General features: G+C 51.2%; 2 protein-coding genes across 2 annotated transcripts; both read right to left on the bottom strand.

The window, feature by feature from the left end:
* Positions 1-62: 62 nt before the first annotated feature.
* slc25a10b (solute carrier family 25 member 10b) lies at positions 63-11,126 on the bottom strand. Its single transcript, XM_049014560.1, has 11 exons — positions 10,598-11,126; positions 5,851-5,970; positions 4,505-4,619; positions 3,339-3,387; positions 2,904-2,945; positions 2,724-2,767; positions 2,210-2,280; positions 1,881-1,973; positions 1,695-1,772; positions 768-824; positions 63-203 (listed from the first exon to the last, which is right to left on the bottom strand). The coding sequence occupies exons 1-11, from the start codon at positions 10,685-10,687 to the stop codon at positions 102-104; spliced, it is 861 nt and encodes a 286-aa protein (XP_048870517.1). The 5' UTR covers positions 10,688-11,126; the 3' UTR covers positions 63-101.
* Positions 11,127-13,631: 2,505 nt separating this feature from the next.
* LOC125743043 (39S ribosomal protein L12, mitochondrial-like) lies at positions 13,632-18,266 on the bottom strand. The gene is made up of 5 exons (XM_049015650.1): positions 18,065-18,266; positions 17,279-17,474; positions 16,122-16,196; positions 15,708-15,845; positions 13,632-14,112 (listed from the first exon to the last, which is right to left on the bottom strand). The coding sequence occupies exons 1-5, from the start codon at positions 18,121-18,123 to the stop codon at positions 13,996-13,998; spliced, it is 585 nt and encodes a 194-aa protein (XP_048871607.1). The 5' UTR covers positions 18,124-18,266; the 3' UTR covers positions 13,632-13,995.
* Between the last annotated feature and the right edge of the window lie 2,050 nt (positions 18,267-20,316).

Genomic DNA, 20,316 nt, shown 5'->3' with positions numbered 1-20,316 from the left:
GACGTGGAGATGGGAAAGCCGGTGCAGCCACCAAGGTGGGAGGGGTCAGGAGTGGGTGGGGGGGGAACTGGGAGATGGCCCGCGTGGACCCCCCCCCGCACTCAGGTGACGACCACCAGGCCAAAGTGTTTCCGCAGCTGCTCCAGGAAGACGAAGGTCAGCACGGTGTGAGGGATGAGACGAATGCCGGCCGGAACCAGGCCCTGCAATGCGATTGGACAGTCAGCAGCAGCAGAATCAGGCCGCTGAAATGCAATTGGGTGGGCCGTATCAGGTCCCGCCCACTCTGTCAATCAAATATGACAAAATGGTTAAGGTATAGAGCAGGGTTCTTCAAATCTGGCCCTCGATTCCAAAGCCAGGCCTTGTTTCTAGTTCTCCCAGGTAGTTAGTGCAATAATTACTGATTCTGATTGGTCAGAGGCTTCACACCTGGCTCACAGGTAAAGGAAGGCTGAAGAACCAGCGGTGCTCGGACCTCGAGGACCGTGATTTGAGTAATAGAGGTATAGAGGATGATCCTAGAAGGTGGACAGAGGGGCGACATCCCTGCTTCTCAGGAGTCACTGCATGGGAGAACCTCAAAACCCCTTAGCAGACAACATAAATCCAAGATCTCCTCTAATATCATCCCAAAGATGGCTCATGTCTGAAGCCTCCTGCAGTGCATATCCCTGGACCTTTATCTCCAGCACCTTTGGGACGACCCAGATTGCAATCATAGCTTATGACAGACCCAGAGTGACGTATGGGTTCGCTTGTCTTACCTTGTAGAAGGCCAGGGGTCCCAGCCGGGCAGTCTCCCTCAGGCAGTGCATCAGGCCCTGGAACAGAGGACGGCACACTCATCAAGGGAGGGGGAGGAGCAGAACATGGAGGAGTACACATGCAGCGCGGGGGGGAAGGGAAAGTGGGGTTTATGATGGGAGAAGGGGCTCAAGCCCCAGAAGGGCAAAGAACATTTAGCTGCAGAAAGATACAGATTTCAGTTACAAAGCAATGGGAATAACAGACAGTGACCCCAGGCACCCCTGCAGTAGGTGCGGGCGGTGACCCCAGGCACCCCTGCAGTAGGTGCGGGCGGTGACCTCAGGCACCCCTGCAGTAGGTGCGGGCGGTGACCCCAGGCACCCCAGCAGTAGGTGCGGGCGGTGACCCCAGGCACCCCAGCAGTAGGTGCGGGCGGTGACCTCAGGCACCCCTGCAGTAGGTGCGGGCGGTGACCCCAGGCACCCCTGCAGTAGGTGCGGGCGGTGACCCCAGGCACCCCTGCAGTAGGTGCGGGCGGTGACCTCAGGCACCCCTGCAGTAGGTGCGGGCGGTGACCCCAGGCACCCCAGCAGTAGGTGCGGGCGGTGACCCCAGGCACCCCAGCAGTAGGTGCGGGCGGTGACCTCAGGCACCCCTGCAGTAGGTGCGGGCGGTAACCTCAGGCACCCCTGCAGTAGGTGCGGGCGGTGACCCCAGGCACCCCAGCAGTAGGTGCGGGCAGTGACCCCAGGCACCCTGGCACTGCGAGTGGGTACATGTGGACAGTGACCCCAGGTACCACGGCATTGCTTGAGGGCAGCGACCTCAGGTACCCCAGCACTGTGTGTGGATGCGTGCGGGCAGTGACCCCAGCCACCCCTCCCCTGGTGTGGGCAGCGACCCCAGGCACCCCGGCACTGTGTTCAGGAAGTGACCCCCCTCACCGTGTATTCCCCTTTGGAGTTCATCAGCCGAGTCTTCAGCACATCCAGTGGCTGACAGAGGAATGTAGCACAACCTCCCTATAGAGTGATAGGAAGAGAGAGCCCGGTGGGGCACCTGTTGTTTAGAGAAATGCCATGGAGAGGGTGGGGGCAAGGGGGGGTTGGGTTAGGGATGGTCTGACTCACTGCAATGAAGCTGGAGAGGAAGTGGGTGATGATGTTGTCAGACATGATGCCGGTACTCAGGACAAACTGCTTGGCCTGATCATAGCAGGCAAGCTGGACGAAAAGGAAGAGGCTGTTACACACACACCTGTACGCAATGCCATTCCTCACTGCAACACAGTTCAAATACAAAACATGAAAATTACTCAAAAGCCATGTCTGGTGATTTTTAATCCCACTCCTTAAGAGCCATTTCCACGTGGGGGGGGGGGGCTGTGCAGATTAGGCACAAAGTAACACACACCCACAGCCACCCAGCCTCTCTCCCATCATGCACGACTGCCTCTCACCTGCCCTACTGTGACTAGAGCACCTCTACTGGAGGCCATGGTAGCTCCGGAGAAGAGCTTCCTCACACCCTCTTGGGAGAGAGATAAACATGTCAGACACACACACACACACACACGCACGCACGCACGCACATTTCTGTCTGTGGAGATCGATTACAAGACTTGTATTTTAATTTATTTTTTATTTTATTTTAAGTCACAAATTTTTATAAAATTGAGGTTGTCCTTGTGGAGGCTGAAAAAATGTCCCCACAAGGTAAAAAGTTACTGGTGTGTTATATGTTCCCATATAAATGAACAGTAATTGCTTCTTCACTTAATGCCATTTTGGCTTCCGAAAGGTTTCTGCGGAGGCTCTACTTTGATGAAGCAGGGGAACCGCACACACACGCACATACAGTCTGCCCGCCATCCAAACTGAAGCCTATTCTTACTGGGTGGACGTTTCTCTCAAACACCCTGACACCTAAGCCCCACCCATGCAGGCAGAACACGCCCCCAGCGGCCAGCTTACCTTCTCTCCAAACTCTGTAGAGGCCATCCAGCGCATGGGCATAGCTGTGAAGGAGACGGACAGGCAGAAGGGCCAGTGAGGAGAGCCGCTGGTGGCCACAAGGGGCAGTGTGGCACAGTCTTTCCCGAGGTGCAGGACATCATGACAGCATACCGAATAACACGTGTGTGATATACTTACTTTCTTCTCAGTTCTGGGGGCAGTTTCACGTCATTCTGCATCCTACAAAAGACACACAGGCACAAAAACACAGCATTAAACAAACATCACTAACTTACAGCTTTTAACAAGGGAGTGGAGGTGAAAAAGAAGTCAGAACCCAGCCAGAGAGATTCTGCACCGATTCTGCAAGATTGTACACTGCGAGACACAGGCTTCTTCTGCAGTACAAAAGAAATGTGGGTAAACAGTGCCACACAATGTACAGCAACGGTACTGCATGCACCGGCCACCCAGCGCCTTCTCACTCACTGCCAGCGATCAGCTCTGCCTTATTGGATTTTCTTTCTCATATTCAGCACATTTAAGCTCTAGTCTCTGCTGGCTATTAATAAGGCCTCTGGCACTACTGTACAAACTAAATATTTTAAAAAAAAATATATATATATAAATCACCTGACGTTCACCATGTCTGCTGGAGTCCCGACGAAACCGCCGGTAAAACCTAAAAAGAGAGTTTTCATTTTAAATGGTTCCATGGGAAGCTGGTTTTGGACCCCAGGGACAGAACAGTGAACTGGATAGAAAACATAAAATGGTTCATATGCCTTTATTGGGACTGAAGCAGAGCAACATGGACTTTGGCCAGAAGGGGGAGCACAGCAGCAGAGTAGCTGCGTAGGTGTCTGAGGGGACATAAGCTACGTAGAAATGGCAGCTTGATTCCTTCACAAAAGCCTGTCGTGCTTCCGAGAGCTAAAATGTGACATTTACATTTAAATGAGAGATGTTTTCTCTGGCAGCCATGGAGATCACAAAAGAGCACTGATGGAAACATCGTCAGAAAAAGCAGCAAATTACGAGCACTGCTGTGTGATAAATGCTATACCAGCCTCTAATCCCACAGTGGTACCATACTAAGTACTAAATACTGCACTAACTATAAAACAAAAAAGGAGATTAAATATACCCAAGATAAACTAGACCCAAACAGAACTTATCATCTACCAAAAAGCTGGCATTCATACTAACTACAGTGATACCATGCTAACAGCACAGTGGTACCATACTAATGCCATGGCGGTACCATACTAACCGCACAGCAGTACCATACTAACACCACGGCGGTACCATACTAACGCCACGGCAGTACCATATTAACCACACAGTGGTACCATACTAACGCCACGGCGGTACCATACTAACCATACAGTGCTACCATACTAATGCCACAGCAGTACCATACTAAACGTACAGTGCTACCATACTAATGCCACGGCGGTACCATACTAACCATTCAGTGATACCATACTAATGCCACGGCGGTACCATACTAACCACACAGTGGTACCATACTAACCTCACAGTGGTACCATACTAACGCCACGGCGGTACCATACTAACCATACAGTGCTACCATACTAATGCCACAGCAGTACCATACTAAACGTACAGTGCTACCATACTAATGCCATGGCGGTACCATACTAACCATTCAGTGATACCATACTAATGTCACGGCGGTACCATACTAACCGCAAGCCAGTACCATACTAACGCCACGTCAGTACCATACTAACCGCAAGGTGGTACTACATGATGCCACAGCAGATGGCTCATACCTCCAAAAGCCCCCAGTAGAACCTTCTGGTAGAAGGGCATGGGACCCTGGTTGGCACTTCCCACTTTGTCACGCACCGTCTCATAGATGGCAAATCGCGTCAGGGAGTACGACATCTGTGTGGGGAGACAGTCACAGAGAAGCTTTAAGGGGGCCTTCGGGTTTCCCGGTCATGCTCACAGGGAGCTCCATGAGAACGGAGATCAGGGTCGCCTGGATAGAAGAATGAAAGCAAGAAAAAGCAGGAACAACACAAAGAGCAATCTGGCCACCCTGTGCAGGATGAGGGGTAAGTGGCATCACAGCATCCAGACAAACACCAGCCTAACTAACTAACCAGTTGCATGTTAATCTCACTACGCTACCAGGAGCTACAGATGTACATAAATCTACCCTATTTGAGGGAGTTCATGACAGAACACAGTGCTCCTGATCCCTGACCACCCCTCCCCACTGCTTTTATTCATTAAATAAAAGAGGAAAAAAAACACAAAAAAGCTATTATTGAGCAACAGAGTCTCAAGTTTCTCATAATAAGTTTCCTGCAGTGTAACGTGTAACCTAATCCCCAGGATCTAGGACAAAGAGCAACTTCAAGTTCTCTCAACAAGCATGGAGGGAAGTCTGGCAGCATACACATCAGGAGCCCGAGGGCACGGGGATGGCGGTTTGGCAGCATACACATCAGGAGCCTGAGGGCACCAGGAGGGAGGTCTGTCAGCATACACATCAGGAGCCTGAGGGCACCGGGAGGGAGGTCTGTCAGCATACACATCAGGAGCCCGAGGGCACCGGGAGGGAGGTCTGTCAGCATACACGTCAGGAGCCCGAGGGCACCGGGAGGGAGGTCTGTCAGCATTACACGTCAGGAGCCCGAGGGCACCGGGAGGGAGGTCTGTCAGCATTACACGTCAGGAGCCCGAGGGCACCGGGAGGGAGGTCCGTCAGCATACACGTCAGGAGCACGAGGGCACCGGGAGGGAGGTCTGTCAGCATTACACGTCAGGAGCCCGAGGGCACCGGGAGGGAGGTCCGTCAGCATACACGTCAGGAGCCTGAGGGCACCGGGTAGGAGGAATGCCTCCACCAGCAACCCTGCAAGAGAATCAGGGCTCTTCCCTTGACTCATTGTATCCCAGAAGGATGCGAGGCCTCACTGTACCACACAGACAGCAGAACCAGCACCAGAGGGTGCCTGTATCCCAGATGACAGATGTGACACTCACACAACGAGGCTGCCACTAACATAACGGGACACACAAAGCATGTGACTAAAAGCTAGTGGGCGTGCGTGCGTGCGTGCGTGTGTGTGTGTGTGTGTACATTAGCAAATTCAGTTACACTCACTTGTCTGCAGAGGGAGGCACTGAGACCGTTGTACAGGGCGAGAACCCCATCATGGCGAACCACGTGCATGGCCATGCCCATCATCCTCATCTTCACCTCCTGCTGCGTCTGCAGGTGCACCTGGGGGCAGGGGTGCAAAGAACCATCACCACCAACATCACTGCCTTCATAGCACAGAGTCAGCGGCCTGATATATCGACCACCCAAGGGCTGTACTGCTGTCCTCTTCTTCTTTTTCTTAATAAATAAACAACAACAACAACAACAACAACAATAATATTATTATTATATGCATTATAGTCTTTATGAAGATTAAACAAAGAATATGTAGAGATGTACAATATATCGGTTAAAATACCGAAACTGCCGATTTATATTTGAAAACTATCAATATTCAAAGCACCGGAGCTAAAGATACAAGTACTGAAATAATGGAATTGACTGCATGGGACAATCAGACATTTTCCGTAGTGGAGAATGAAGGATTTTGTCGGCTCATTCACCAGTTATAAGACGTCTCAAAGTACCGGCCCGTGACATTTTCAACAATTCATTACTAAACACAGCCAGTACACTGATCTTCTGTTTTCCAAGGAATAAAAAATGTTATTCCTCTGATCTGCGTCAGCAAGCTTCACCACTTTCTTCCTGAATAAAAAGAAAAAGTGACTAAATTGCACTATAGCTTACAAACTGGAGCTGTCGCCATTATGTGATTAAATTCGATTATTAAAAATCATCGACTAAAAATGTTCTCAAATGACTCGGTAAGACGGCGGAAGGAAGATGCCGCATAAAGGATGAGGCCTTTCTTCAGGAAATTTAAAAGGATATGTTGCTTTTTGTAAGATCAGTGGATCTGAATGTATAGTTATTTTTACTTCAGTACATTTATATTTCATTTTAACTTGTATTTTTTTACTTTTATTTGGTTTTTAGGTTAGGGTTTTTATTTTACTGGACGACAAACTTTTAACTGAGTAACATTTCGGCGTGGTATCTGTACTCTTACTCTTACCCCCCCCCCCCCCCCCCCCCACCACCCCACCCTGAAACTGCACACAGCTTATTACAGCTTATTCCTACATACTGGATATTCCCAAGGTGTCCGTCAGCGCACCACGGACCAGATTCCGACTTCCACTCTCTGAGACTCTACCATTAGCACCCAGAATCCAAAAAAGAGGAAAAAGATGGTGCAGGACATTGCACAAGGTCACCTCAGAACCACTGCCCACCACAGAGCATGGGGCTGGTTTCCCGTCATGAGCACGAACGTGTCGCACAGAGCATAGGGCCTAAATCTGTCGCCCGTGGACACATGCAAATGCATATGCCACCCACTTTAAACAAGGTCACCCAAATGCATGTCTGACAGCTCAATCACGAGAGGAATTTGCCTGGTTCACTTACAGGCCGAGTCACACGACAGCAGCACAGCCATGGGCTCTGCACAGCACACAAGGCCTTGCTACGTGATGATATTGGGCCATTCTGCCTTGGAGCTGGGAGATTACAAAGGTTATGAGGGTGAATGTAGCGCACAGCCCAGCTCCTGAATCACCCAAATCATTCACTAAACACAGACAGCTACCTCAAACTTACAGCTGTGGCTTCAAAGACTAATGATTAGCATCAAAACTGAGCAGGGACTTCATCTTATATTTATCTACCACGGGCTGCAGCTTACAGGCTCCCAAACCTGCTTACAGGGCGCATGTCATCCTTAAGTCCTGCTTTAAATGGTCCGGCTGCAAATGGTGAGATGCTAACTGAAATAATGTATCTACTGATAAGGGTGCTGTCTTATGCTACGTTCCATTTACCTCACAAGTTGGAACTGCGAATGACATCACACCTGTTATCTGCGTTCCAGTACAGAAAGTCAGAAAGCCATTTAGTGATACCAGTGAGCTGTTTCAAAAAGCAGGATTTCTTGCTTAGCCGGTTAACTTGCCAGATTTAATTACCTCAGTTTAAATGGCCTTTTTCTATCATTCACTTACATTTAGTCCAGACCACCTTAAATCCGGCAAGTTATCAGACTAAGCAAGAAATCCTGCTTTCTGAATCAGGCCCCAGTTCCAGTTAATTATTAGTCATTATTACCAATATCAGTTGGTAACAACACATCATGCGGAGTTTTGTGCATTTTTCCGAGGACCAAAATTGCGGTACCTGGTGCGGTGGAAAAGCGCCCTGAGATTCCTGCGACTTCACAAGTCGGAATTCCGACTTCAGGGGGCATTCTATGTCTAATTTCCGACTAGGAACTTGGAATTTCCCAGTTACGAGTTCGAACAGAACACAGCAAAACTCCTCTTGTACACACTGCTACAGTGAAGGGTGGGTTTATCGTATCTGGGGCCGGACTCTAAAAGTCACTTCATGGTCACCCTCCACCCAGACATTCCAAAAACTAAATAAATAACTAGCAAGTAGAGACAGAAGATCATAGCTAGCTAGCTGGTTAGCAGAACATGCTGCTCCAGCATCAGCTGGGTGTGCTTATTTCATACTAACTGCAGTGACAGTTTGCGGCCAGCAGGGGTCCCCTAAACCTTGAGAGCCAAACATAAATGCTTGGTTTGAGTGACATCTGGTAAACACCACTGCTGGCTACACTATGATACGGGTGGATTCAGAGGTAATCGTGTAGCTTTCAGTAGAGAAATGGGAGGTTGAGGTTCCCTGGGAGGGACAGTCACGTGACCCCAAAAGTATTCCATGACCCCTGGGGACACAAATGAATGTCCATGTCCGGGACTTGGAGAGCAAGGTGCCTTTGTCTCTGACTCCTTCCCGTCTGGGTCCAGCAGCTGTCCTTTGTGTGACCTTCTACAAACGTTCACAGTGGCCAGGAGACGGGTGAACAGCACTGGCAAGAAAAGGCCACTCGCCCCCTTCAGAGCCCCTGCCAAGGCACCTCCAGCTGCAGCTCGGAGGGTGATTTTAGAGATAATGACGGGTTAAAGGGGCACGAACAGACTCTGAAGAACCAAGTGGAGATTAAAGTATAGGGTTTCAAGGAGCGATTCCCCGAAGAAGGAAACAAAGTATAGGGAAAAAATAAATACATGAATGCTAAAAACAAATAAAACCACAAAAAGTTTCTTGACACACTTGTAGGGTTCTCTAAAAGACGCCCTGCCCTGCGCAACCACCGGAGCAGCTCAGGTCCTTCCTCTGAAAAGGGAAGGAAAGGCTGCAGCATCATTTAGGAAAGGCAGAGCTGCATTACTGCACAAAGGATTGCGAGAGACAGAGGAACTCTGCTGTAACCTCGAGGGCGAGAACGAGAGACAGAGGAACTCTGCTGTAACCTCGAGGGCGAGACCGAGAGACAGAGGAACTCTGCTGTAACCTCGAGGGCGAGACCGAGAGACAGAGGAACTCTGCTGTAACCTCGAGGGCGAGACCGAGAGACAGAGGAACTCTGCTGTAACCTCGAGGGCGAGACCGAGAGACAGAGGAACTCTGCTGTAACCTCGAGGGCGAGACCGAGAGACAGAGGAACTCTGCTGTAACCTCGAGGGCGAGACCGAGAGACAGAGGAACTCTGCTGTAACCTCGAGGGCGAGACCGAGAGACAGAGGAACTCTGCTGTAACCTCGAGGGCGAGACCGAGAGACAGAGGAACTCTGCTGTAACCTCGAGGGCGAGACCGAGAGACAGAGGAACTCTGCTGTAACCTCGAGGGCGAGACCGAGAGACAGAGGAACTCTGCTGTAACCTCGAGGGCGAGACCGGAGTTCCATGCAAACCTGCTGCCGGGGCGAAGGGCAGCCTCCCCCCGTCTCTCGGTCCAGAAGCTGCCAGAGGGAGGCGGGTGCCCTGGGGGCAGGGTTCAAATGCGCACGCTGCAGATCTAGGGGCCAAAGTCCAGGGCCTCCACCCCCACCTGATGTTTGTGCGCGTTATCAAGGCCACGATGACGGCTCATTGAGGAGGTGTCTGACGAAGATTACAGACTGCAGTCGGGCTCTGGTGCCCTTGAGAACAGCACTGAAGATGAATCGCTCTGAAAGAGAAACTTCGCAGAGTTGCAGGAATTACAGAGCAAAGCCAAGAACATGGCAGGTAAACATGTGACGACTGCCAACGTGAGGGGATTCTCCGCATGGAAGCAGGAGCTGCAGAATCTTTATGCCATGTGAAAACACCGAGCTCTTCTTCAAACACACCACGTGCACAACGTAACTCAACGTTTTGTTCTGCTGCCAACGTACCTCAACATAACACAAGTACATCATTCACATAACCTCAGTAATAAAGATTCCTTCCTTTAGGGGTCTCGGTGACCCGGGGGTAAGGCAGCGAGTATGAATCCATTTTGACCCCCAGAGGAAAACAATTCCAAGAGCTACTGAGAATGGTCTGTACTGTGCTAGATGATAGATCACGGACGAATCTCTCGGACAGCTACGGCAAAAAGCACTAAGAATCCTGCAAACAATGCCAGTCCTCCCGTATCAGAGCATACGGCTTGCTATTTCAGTGTCAGGTACTGATGTGGATCAAACTATAATTTCCAGAATGTACCCGATCTTATCCTGACCCACGACAGTGTTCCCTTTCCGCGTTGCCATAAAACCTTCCTAGCGGAATGTCATTTTGCCCCCGGGCATCACACCCGCTTAATCACCATGCGCACTAAGCCGGTGCGACTCCCCCTCCCGGGACGAAGCGGCAGCGTCCTGCGGGCTCTGCATGCATTCCTTCCCGGCCGATCCCCGGCGTATCCTACCTTGAGCAGGTCCAGCGGGTGAGTGCAGCACGCCGCCCCGCAGGAGGCGAGCCCCCCGAAGTACCATCGGGACACCCGTTTCTCCGTCATGTCCTCGGCTCTGGCTCCGGATGCAGCGCGACACCACCGCTTTAAAACAGCCTCATTAATCTTCAAACATGCCAACGATCAGCCAGCTACCGGGCCCGCCTCAGCTTCCTGCTCTCATTCAGCCCGCACAACCAGGAAAAGCAGGCGGGGAGGTGCATGAAGCCTCGGCCGCAGCCAATCGCCTCGTCCGAAGCAGGGGCTGCCTCCAGTCCCGGGTCTGCCCGGAGCCAAAGGCCAATGGAGCGGCGTATCGGATCGGCACCTCCCCACGAACTTCGAGTCCCCGCAGTCCGCGCCTCTTAAAGGGACCGGCCGACATGTGCGTCCGGGAGGGGGCTCTCGCAGTGGGCAGCAGGTGCCCACACCGCATTTAAATGTTAAAATGACCTAAAATATGTATTTACCATTTGTACAAGTCGTACGAACCGCACGGAAACTCATATTTCCCCCCCGAAATTCTAGATCCGTTATTTTGGCAAAAAACTCCCCCGTAATTGTAAGCGATTATACTGCAGCCCTCATATATATAAATAAACTGAACAGAAACTGTTCATTTGGTTGGTTTCTTTCTTTTGGTCTTAATTGCTTAGCTGTTACATGTACCTCTCTGTATATTTTAGAAAGAAAAACATTTATTTCTCCACTTCCCGTGTTGTACTTTCTTTTGCCTTGCAGTCTTGTCCTGTGTTGCACTGTCCAATACCGCCCCCCCCCCCCCCCCGATATGCACCTATACCCTGAACTGTAACTATGGCACAAAAATGCGTTCATCCAAATCACGTGGAAATCAAAGCTGAAAAAGGGTTTGGTTTGGCCTTTAACAAAAAAGTTAATTTCACAGCACTGTATTTATCCATTTCTCAGAAAGGTGTTCCACAGCACAGGGCTGGAGTTCGGTGTCTGCACAACTGGGGCTTTGAAAAGTCATGCAATTGCATCATTTGGCAGGAAATGACAGGGCTGGAGCCTTGCTATGGTGCCCTGCTCACTGCTGGGGGGGGGGGGGGGGGGGTAACTGTGACCGCTTGGACCTGCAGCCATTTAATGCACAGAACCATTTTGTTGGGGAAGCTTGGTAGTTCTCACAAATGACTTTACAACAGACACATACATGCATACACACAAGTTATAGACAATAGTAATATTATCACTCTGCTGGCCATGGGATAGAACCCCACAGCTTTCCAAACACGGATCCCCAACCCCATAAGCCAGGAGCCACCCCAAACTGGGAATTTTAATGTTCAGCCCATTTTGAACAGAGGACCTTTGGCATGTAATGAAAGTGATGACAGCTGCACTAACACTCAACAAAGGCTGAAGGACAATTCAGTGTTTAACACTTACTGGGGGCCCCTCACCGGGTTTTAATACAGCCTGAAAACCCTCAGTGTTTGATAAGCACCTCTTTAATGTCATTTTAATACCCCAATAACATTAAAAAAGAGGACAGGTGTCTTTGTGGGACTTGACCTGGGACTATGTCCAGCCAGGCGACTTTATGGGTTTAGGAAGAGCAGGTAGACCCTGACGGGACACAGAGACTCACTGACCCATCAATCAAACAGCGATAAGCATCTTAGTGATTCCACCTTACCTCAGGGCCTACATTTTTTCAGCGAGCTGCTCTATGCAGACAACACCCCCGGGGGGCACTTCCCACAAACCATCGGTCCAATAACATCTTTGTTCAAGGAGTGGTGTCTCTGCATTACAGACGAAGATACAAACTCCAACAGTGGTTTTACTGTTTGCCGGAGTTGTCATCAGGGAGATAGAACCATATCTACGTTCATTTCCAGTTTGACTATCCTTAGGATGATGTTAGAATAAACGGAGCTCAGTGGCAGGGTTGGGCCTGCGCAGCCCAGAGCCACCCAGATAGAACTCAGGCCCAGTCATTCAGCGTTCTCAGCCAACGATACAGTACCATAGAACAATTGTGTCTGACAGGTGTGTGTGTCTGTACGTATGTGGTCAGATTGGAGTAGAAATGCTTTAGACAGGCAAACAGATTCTTTCTCTACGTGTGTACACACACACACACACTATGTATGTAATTGAGCCTCTGATATGCTCTGTGCTGAACACAGTGTGACTTTTTTTTTTGGAAAGTGAACTGTTGCGGGATTGGTCCACCTGACTTTCTGCTGCCCACTCAAGCTATGATTTCTTGTTCCACCACTGGAATAAAAGATGAGATTCTGTTCGCATTGTGGACCTCTAGGTGCTACCAGGTCAAATGTCCTCAGACAGAAAGGCAGGCATCCTCCCTGTTTAGAAAAAGGTAGCTCCACACCCCCAGACTCTTTAGTCGATGATCTAAATTCCCGTTGCAGATCAATGTTTCTGCCTCAAAGATTCATTTTTTTGATCCAAAACCATGTACAAACTATCCTCTATAGAGCTGGTTTTAAAAGGTATTCTAAAAAGGTAAGAATCGTGTCTCTGCACAACTGCAGATGAACTTGTATTAATTACAGAAATAAAATCGACAGTCTAACGGGTTAAATGAAGGCGGAACTAAGCATCCAGACCCAGAATACCCAGCGGTGATAATTGGAATTCCATGCTCCACGTTGAGCCACACCTCTTGAGGTTGCTCCTTTGAGGTTCTTCTGAAGATTCCACGCTGCTTGAGCTCTCCATCCAACCAGCACATTTTTTTTCTTCACACCAACCTGCGTTTTCTTTAGTCTTAATGTATGAACATTAAACTCTAGTTTATCAGCCACAGAGCCCCGAGCACTTTTCTTGTGTTACGTCAGAGATGAACTGCCAATCCGTGGCTGTCCTCCAGTGGAGATACTGGGTACTGCAGCCAACCCACACAGAATAAGCTGATGCTGTTGCTGATAGCATCTCAACAGCAGTAACCTTTTGAAGGAATTTCATTAGAGGCAGTGAGCCTCAAGCGCTCAAGCTCTGTAAAAGTGGCCCAGGCTTTGTTTGTGTAATAAATCACGTGTTTATTTCACCACAGGAGGGCCGATGGACAGTTTCACTGTGATGGACTCCAACAGACACATTGGACGGGATGGACAGAGCCAGCTGCGGCACGAGACCAGTTCAGAAGGTATATCCTTCAGACAAAGGAGGAGCCTATGTGTGCCCCACCCCCGTCACATGACAGTGGTGAGGGTCCAGGCCTGGGCAGCTCACCCTGTCTGTCACCACGGACCCCACATCACTGATGGCAGACCCTGCAGTAAGAAGGAATCATCATCATCGCTGGACGGCTCTGCCGCTCTCACAGTTTAAAAAAAACGAAAAAACAAATGAAGACGTTAGAGGGACGAGAGGAGCCGCTACTCCAGCAGCACGGAGCCGCCCGCGGCCTCCAGGGCAGCCTTCAGCTTCTCTGCCTCCTCTTTCGAAACATTGGCCTTGATCTCCTGAGGTAAAGACTCCACCAGCTTCTTCGCCTGAGGGGGGGGAAGGGTTATTATTAAAAAAATGTATTCATTGTCACCAGCTAAATGACAAACTCCATGTACACATGTCAGTCAGCAAAACACTCTGGGGCATTCTGAGGTGATGGGAAGAGTCTGCGTTTAACTTAAGCTGGACATAAACAGCATCGCGTGACAGTCTATGTTCTCCTGTGGTCCAGCCAGAAGCACACCAGAGTGGAATAAACACCCCAGTCCATTACAGCAGTTTCTGAACCAGGAGGAGGCGCCCCAGGATGGGCACACAGCCCAGTACCTGCAGGCACAAAGTGCATACCTGCACAAGGAGGGGAGCCCCTGGGTGGGCATGCTGTGCCTACCTGCACTAGGTGGGGAGCCCCAGGGCGGGCATGCTGTGCCTACCTGCACTAGGAGGGGAGCCCCAGGGTGGGCATGCTGTGCCTACCTCCACAAGGAGGGGAGCCCCTGGGCGGGCATGCTGTGCCTACCTCCACAAGGAGGGGAGCCCCAGGGCGGGCATGCAGTGCCTAACTGTACTAGGAGGGGAGCCCCAGGGCGGATATGCAGTGCCTACCTGCACTAGGTGGGGAGCCCCAGGGCGGATATGCAGTGCCTACCTGCACTAGGAGGGTAGCCCCAGGGCGGGCATGCTGTGCCTAACTGCACTAGGTGGGGAGCCCCAGGGCGGACATGCTGTGCCTAACTGCACTAGGTGGGGAGCCCCAGGGCGGGGCATGCTGTGCCTACCTGCACTAGGAGGGGAGCCCCAGGGTGGGCATGCTGTGCCTACCTCCACAAGGAGGGGAGCCCCAGGGTGGGCATGCTGTGCCTACCTCCACAAGGAGGGGAGCCCCAGGGCGGGCATGCTGTGCCTAACTGCACTACGAGGGGAGCCCCAGGGCGGATATGCAGTGCCTACCTGCACTAGGTGGGGAGCCCCAGGGCGGGCATGCTGTGCCTACCTGCACTAGGAGGGGAGCCCCAGGGTGGGCATGCTGTGCCTACCTCCACAAGGAGGGGAGCCCCTGGGTGGGCATGCTGTGCCTACCTCCACAAGGAGGGGAGCCCCTGGGCGGGCATGCTGTGCCTACCTCCACAAGGAGGGGAGCCCCAGGGCGGGCATGCTGTGCCTAACTGCACTACGAGGGGAGCCCCAGGGTAGGCATGCTGTGCCTACCTGCACTAGGTGGGGAGCCCCAGGGCGGATATGCAGTGCCTACCTGCACTAGGAGGGTAGCCCCAGGGCGGGCATGCTGTGCCTACCTGCACTAGGAGGGGAGCCCCAGGGCGGACATGCTGTGCCTACCTGCACTAGGAGGGGAGCCCCAGGGCGGACATGCTGTGCCTACCTGCACTAGGAGGGTAGCCCCAGGGTGGGGATGCAGTGCCTACCTGCACTAGGAGGGGAGCCCCAGGGCGGATATGCAGTGCCTACCTGCACTAGGAGGGGAGCCCCAGGGCGGGGATGCAGTGCCTACCTGCACTAGGAGGGGAGCCCCAGGGCGGATATGCAGTGCCTACCTGAACTAGGAGGGGAGCCCCAGGGCGGATATGCAGTGCCTACCTGAACTAGGAGGGGAGCCCCAGGGCGGATATGCGGTGCCTACCTGCACTAGGTTCATGCCTTGGATGCAGTTCTTCACCTCCTTGATCAGTCTGACTTTTTCAGCCACCTTCAATTCTGTCAGTTTGACAGTGAAATGGCTTTTCTCCTTCTTTTCTGGGACCACTTCCTCCTCAACGGCCTGTGGGCATATGCACTGGGATGAAGTTACCATACATACGCACCCCAACAGAAGCATACCAGCATTTACCAGTGTCTGCTTGTGGACACAGACTGACTGATGCATGGTTGGACTCGGCACCAGGAAGGAACACCCACATGCATATGAATATACACCCATCTCATTCTTATTCACACACTCACACACACACACACACCTCCCTACCTCATGCTCTCTCTGTCCCCCCCCATCCCCCTCAAGCACACACACAACACACAGCAGGGCTCCATGACCCACCTGGCCAGCAGGGCAGGCAGCAGCCGCCATCGTCCCCACCGGCATCACGCCCACATCCTGGATATTCAGCGTTTTCTGTGTGAGGAAGGACACAAGCCGTGTTAAGCAGGCCTCCCCAGGGCGCCGCACCCCCAACAGCCGGCCCAATGACAGAACAGCTCCCACCCACACTCTCCTCTGGCCTGTTTTATACATCAGTTCAGCAGGAAAAGCAGACAGGTATGCGATTCCACTGCCCTATAACAGCGCCACTCTGAACACCAAAACGGTGAAGGCACAGCGCCTAAGCAGACAGACACAGCGGGAGGACACAGCGAAGGCAGAGCGCCTAAGCAGACAGACGGAGCGGGAGGACGCGGCGAAGGCAGAGCGCCTAAGCAGACAGACGGAGCGGGAGGACGCGGCGAAGGCAGAGCGCCTAAGCAGACAGACGGAGCGGGAGGACGCGGCGAAGGCAGAGCGCCTAAGCAGTCAGACGGAGCGGGAGGACGCGGCGAAGGCAGAGCGCCTAAGCAGTCAGACGGAGCGGGAGGACGCGGCGAAGGCAGAGCGCCTAAGCAGACAGACGGAGCGGGAGGACGCGGCGAAGGCAGAGCGCCTAAGCAGTCAGACGGAGCGGGAGGACGCGGCGAAGGCAGAGTGCCTAGGCAGACAGACGGAGCGGGAGGACGCGGCGAAGGCAGAGCGCCTAGGCAGACAGACGGAGCGGGAGGACGCGGCGAAGGCAGAGCGCCTAAGCAGACAGACGGAGCGGGAGGACGCGGCGAAGGCAGAGTGCCTAGGCAGACAGACGGAGCGGGAGGACGCGGCGAAGGCAGAGCGCCTAGGCAGACAGACGGAGCGGGAGGACGCGGCGAAGGCAGAGCGCCTAGGCAGACAGACGGAGCGGGAGGACGCGGCGAAGGCAGAGCGCCTAAGCAGACAGACGGAGCGGGAGGACGCGGCGAAGGCAGAGCGCCTAGGCAGACAGACGGAGCGGGAGGACGCGGCGAAGGCAGAGCGCCTAGGCAGACAGACGGAGCGGGAGGACGCGGCGAAGGCAGAGCGCCTAAGCAGACAGACGGAGCGGGAGGACGCGGTGAAGGCAGAGCGCCTAAGCAGTCAGACACAGCTGGGGAACTTGCTGGGCTCTCAGATGTGATCCACACCAGCCCTACCTTGAGGAGCTCGTTGAGGTCAGACACCTCTATGAGCGTCAGGCTGGCGATGTCATTGACGAGTTGCTGCACCTTGGGGGAGTAGTGCTTTGGCGCTCTGTCCAGGGGGGGGGCGGCGGCAATGGCCTCTGACAGGCGGACTACACTGGTCTGCAGTGCTCGATGCCCACACCTCACCGACATTCCCAGGTCCCGCCTGCAGGGGACACAGTAACAGCATTTAAGACACCAACTTCATTACCCGAAAAACATTACACACTTAACCACGGACACTGAGATGTTGAGATGTTTCAGTAAATAGTTAAAGTGAAAAAGTAAAGTCCTCAGCGATGTCATCATATAAACACCATATAAACCGAACCCCAGACCTCATCACTCATAAGTAATACGGGACTTTATTTGTTATTTGTTGTATTTATTTCACACAAGTTAACCAACCCTGTCACAACACATTTATTTTGAAATTCTGTAAACTAAAGAAATGTCATTACCGAACAAACATCAGCAGAAAGGAAACTCAAAGCCAATGAACCCGTATCACTGGACTGATTACATTAGCTAAGATACATAGTAGCTATATAACAGGGGCTCCAGAAAGTAGAGGCACGCAGCTGCAGTCCAGAAACCATACGGCTGGCCCACATGCGGTTCCGTCCAAAGCTCAGAAAAAGCACAGGGCAGCCGCACGTCTACATCTATCAGACACCCTCCCTGACACACGCAGTCTGCGCTGCCCTTGGACCGGCCGCTCTGCCCCCGCACCCTCAGGATGCCCCCAATGCCCACCGAAGCGCCTTCGGTCCGATCCGCAGCGCGGTCCGGATGCAAAATCGAGTGCAATTCATGGCAGCAGCGTCTCCGTCCCCGTATAAGCAATGCGGCCCAGCTACCACCTCACTGTCATTCACTGTCTGTCAGTGCCGCAAACCGGCGAAAACAAAGCACATGGCGTCCTCTGATTTCGTTCCTTGACCTACCCACAAGGCACTTCGTCATCAAAATCAAAAACTTTATTGACAACCACGCGGTCGTAACAACGCGATTTAAAGGGGGCATACAGGCCCGATTATTCTCTCCATGTTAGATAATCAATATCATTATAATTTTCAATGAACAGTGACTGTCATCAGGAAAGGCGGTCTGAGCTGTACGGACTGTATGGTAACTTTTAAAAAGTTTTAATTAATTGCTGTACACGCAAGTATAAATGAACATTATTTTAAATATAAACCTTCATAATGTGTTGCTAAGGTTTTGCTTCATGTATTGTGTTAATGTACTTCATACCAAGAAGAAAACTAGTAAGTGAGCCCGCACTGCCTGGCTGGGTGGCCATTCCTCCTGTCCAGTCAGAAACTGCGGTCAAGCTATCTGTCCTTCGCCGAAACACGGTAAAATCATCCGCGCTTAAAATGTGAGATGCACGCATATACATGACATTACGGTATCAGCCGCACATTATGGTTTAGGAAAACAACAGACTCCAAGCGATCACAGTACAGAGGGCCCCTCACTTGAGCTGTTCGATCCAGGACCCAGTGTGAAGCGCTGGTTGTCAAGCAAGCAAAAAACAATGCACAGACCAAACTATTAAACTGGTCAAATGAGACTGATATTGTAATGGTTTGTGACACTGACTTTGAAATTGAGTAATAGGCTATTTCAGAAATAATAAAATGTACACAGTTATCATACGTGTTATGTGTTGTGTTATTACATAATATAAGAAAATGCAGAAGACATCATAGACAATAATATGCAATTCGTGTATTCATTGCTTTCAGACTTGTGTTACTGACTGTGCATGACTTTGGTTTGTTTCCGGTTGTCTGATTCTCGCCTCAGCCGTTTGTACTTTTGCTAACTTTGGTTTTATTATTTGGCTTGCGATCATTCCACTCAGTTTTTGGTTTAAGTCTTCGCTCAGCCCTTCGGAAACTGTTGCTTTAGCTCGTGTGTATGTATTTTGTGTATGTATGGTCATACCGGTATGTAGGGAGTGACGGCTGTTTTGTTTTGTTTGTGTTTGCTTAGGGAGTTAGGTGGAGTGTTCGTCTATTGATTTCCTTTTCTTTTGCACATAGATGAGATTAGCTGTAGGTTGCACTCAGTAGTTGGGGTTTTGTTTGTTGTTTTGCTTGTGGTCACTCCCAAAGTCTTTTGTACCAGGTTAATTATTCAGTGTATGTGTAGTGAAATAAAAATCTATAAAATTATGAAAAGAATCCAATGGTGTTCCCTTACACTGTTTTTCTCTTCTCCTACCCCTTCCATTCCGTTATGCCACAACCCTAGGCGGAGGATCGTAACAGCCATCCACACATGTACAAAAATCTAAAACACTCACCCCTTTCCCATGCAGCCCTCTATTCAAGAGTTTCAATAGTAATAAAACTTTCATGACATTGAGCTTCACTGTGAGCATTTACTGCTTATTAGAAACAATAATTGATTGGTTTTCATTCATCTTATCTGAGTACATTACAGTCACAGCACACAGTAACAGTCAGGAAACTCACGTTTCCTTCTGATATACTGCAGGAAAGGCTGCAGAGACCGAGACAGACACCAGTAAAATTCCCGGGGTGTCCTCCCATCTTCGGTCTCTCTGCCTTTTCTTCTTCCCTGCAGCTTTAGGAGGATCCTGGCGAACTTCTGGCAATTCTGCCAGTGGACCATAAGGCAAACCACAGTCCATGTGCACCTGCCTTATCATAGGCTCTGCTGCTCTGCTCCTCAACCGCTGTAAGCTTTCTTGCACCTCCACTGCGAGGTGCAAGTCCTCGTGTGGGGAGATCTTCTCCAAAATGTCCCTCACCCAAATATGAAGGGCTCTCGGGCCTCAGGCTGCCAAAGCCAGTATATGACCTTGTCCTGAGGCGTCTTATTGTGGAGTCTCGTCATTCTGTCATGTATTGCAGGGCTTGGACCTGGGAAACAGGAACAGGGCTCCAAAAATCAGGTGAACTCGGGATTTTGATTAGAGCAGAAACAGGCAGGACCATACAATAACAACACAACATTAATAACCAGACTGG

The sequence above is a fragment of the Brienomyrus brachyistius genome, chromosome 5, assembly GCF_023856365.1.
Source record: "Brienomyrus brachyistius isolate T26 chromosome 5, BBRACH_0.4, whole genome shotgun sequence".
Lineage (NCBI taxonomy): Eukaryota > Metazoa > Chordata > Actinopteri > Osteoglossiformes > Mormyridae > Brienomyrus > Brienomyrus brachyistius.
This window is presented reverse-complemented; position numbering and strand designations above follow the sequence as displayed.

What these genes read in the sequence shown, in the direction of transcription:
- slc25a10b (XM_049014560.1), bottom strand. Translation starts at nt 10,687, where the DNA reads ATGACGGAGAAACGGGTGTCCCGATGGTACTTCGGGGGGCTCGCCTCC. An exon ending in TCTACTGGGGGCTTTTGGAG is followed by an intron (nt 3,388 to 4,504) that starts GTATGAGCCATC and finishes CTCTCTTTTTAG; the next exon opens with GTTTTACCGGCGGTTTCGTC. An exon ending in TCCTCTCCAGCTTCATTGCA is followed by an intron (nt 1,773 to 1,880) that starts GTGAGTCAGACC and finishes ATCACTCTATAG; the next exon opens with GGAGGTTGTGCTACATTCCT.
- LOC125743043 (XM_049015650.1), bottom strand. Translation starts at nt 18,123, where the DNA reads ATGAATTGCACTCGATTTTGCATCCGGACCGCGCTGCGGATCGGACCG. An exon ending in CTGCCTGCCCTGCTGGCCAG is followed by an intron (nt 15,846 to 16,121) that starts GTGGGTCATGGA and finishes ATATGCCCACAG; the next exon opens with GCCGTTGAGGAGGAAGTGGT. An exon ending in AAGGCATGAACCTAGTGCAG is followed by an intron (nt 14,113 to 15,707) that starts GTAGGCACCGCA and finishes CCCCCCCCTCAG; the next exon opens with GCGAAGAAGCTGGTGGAGTC.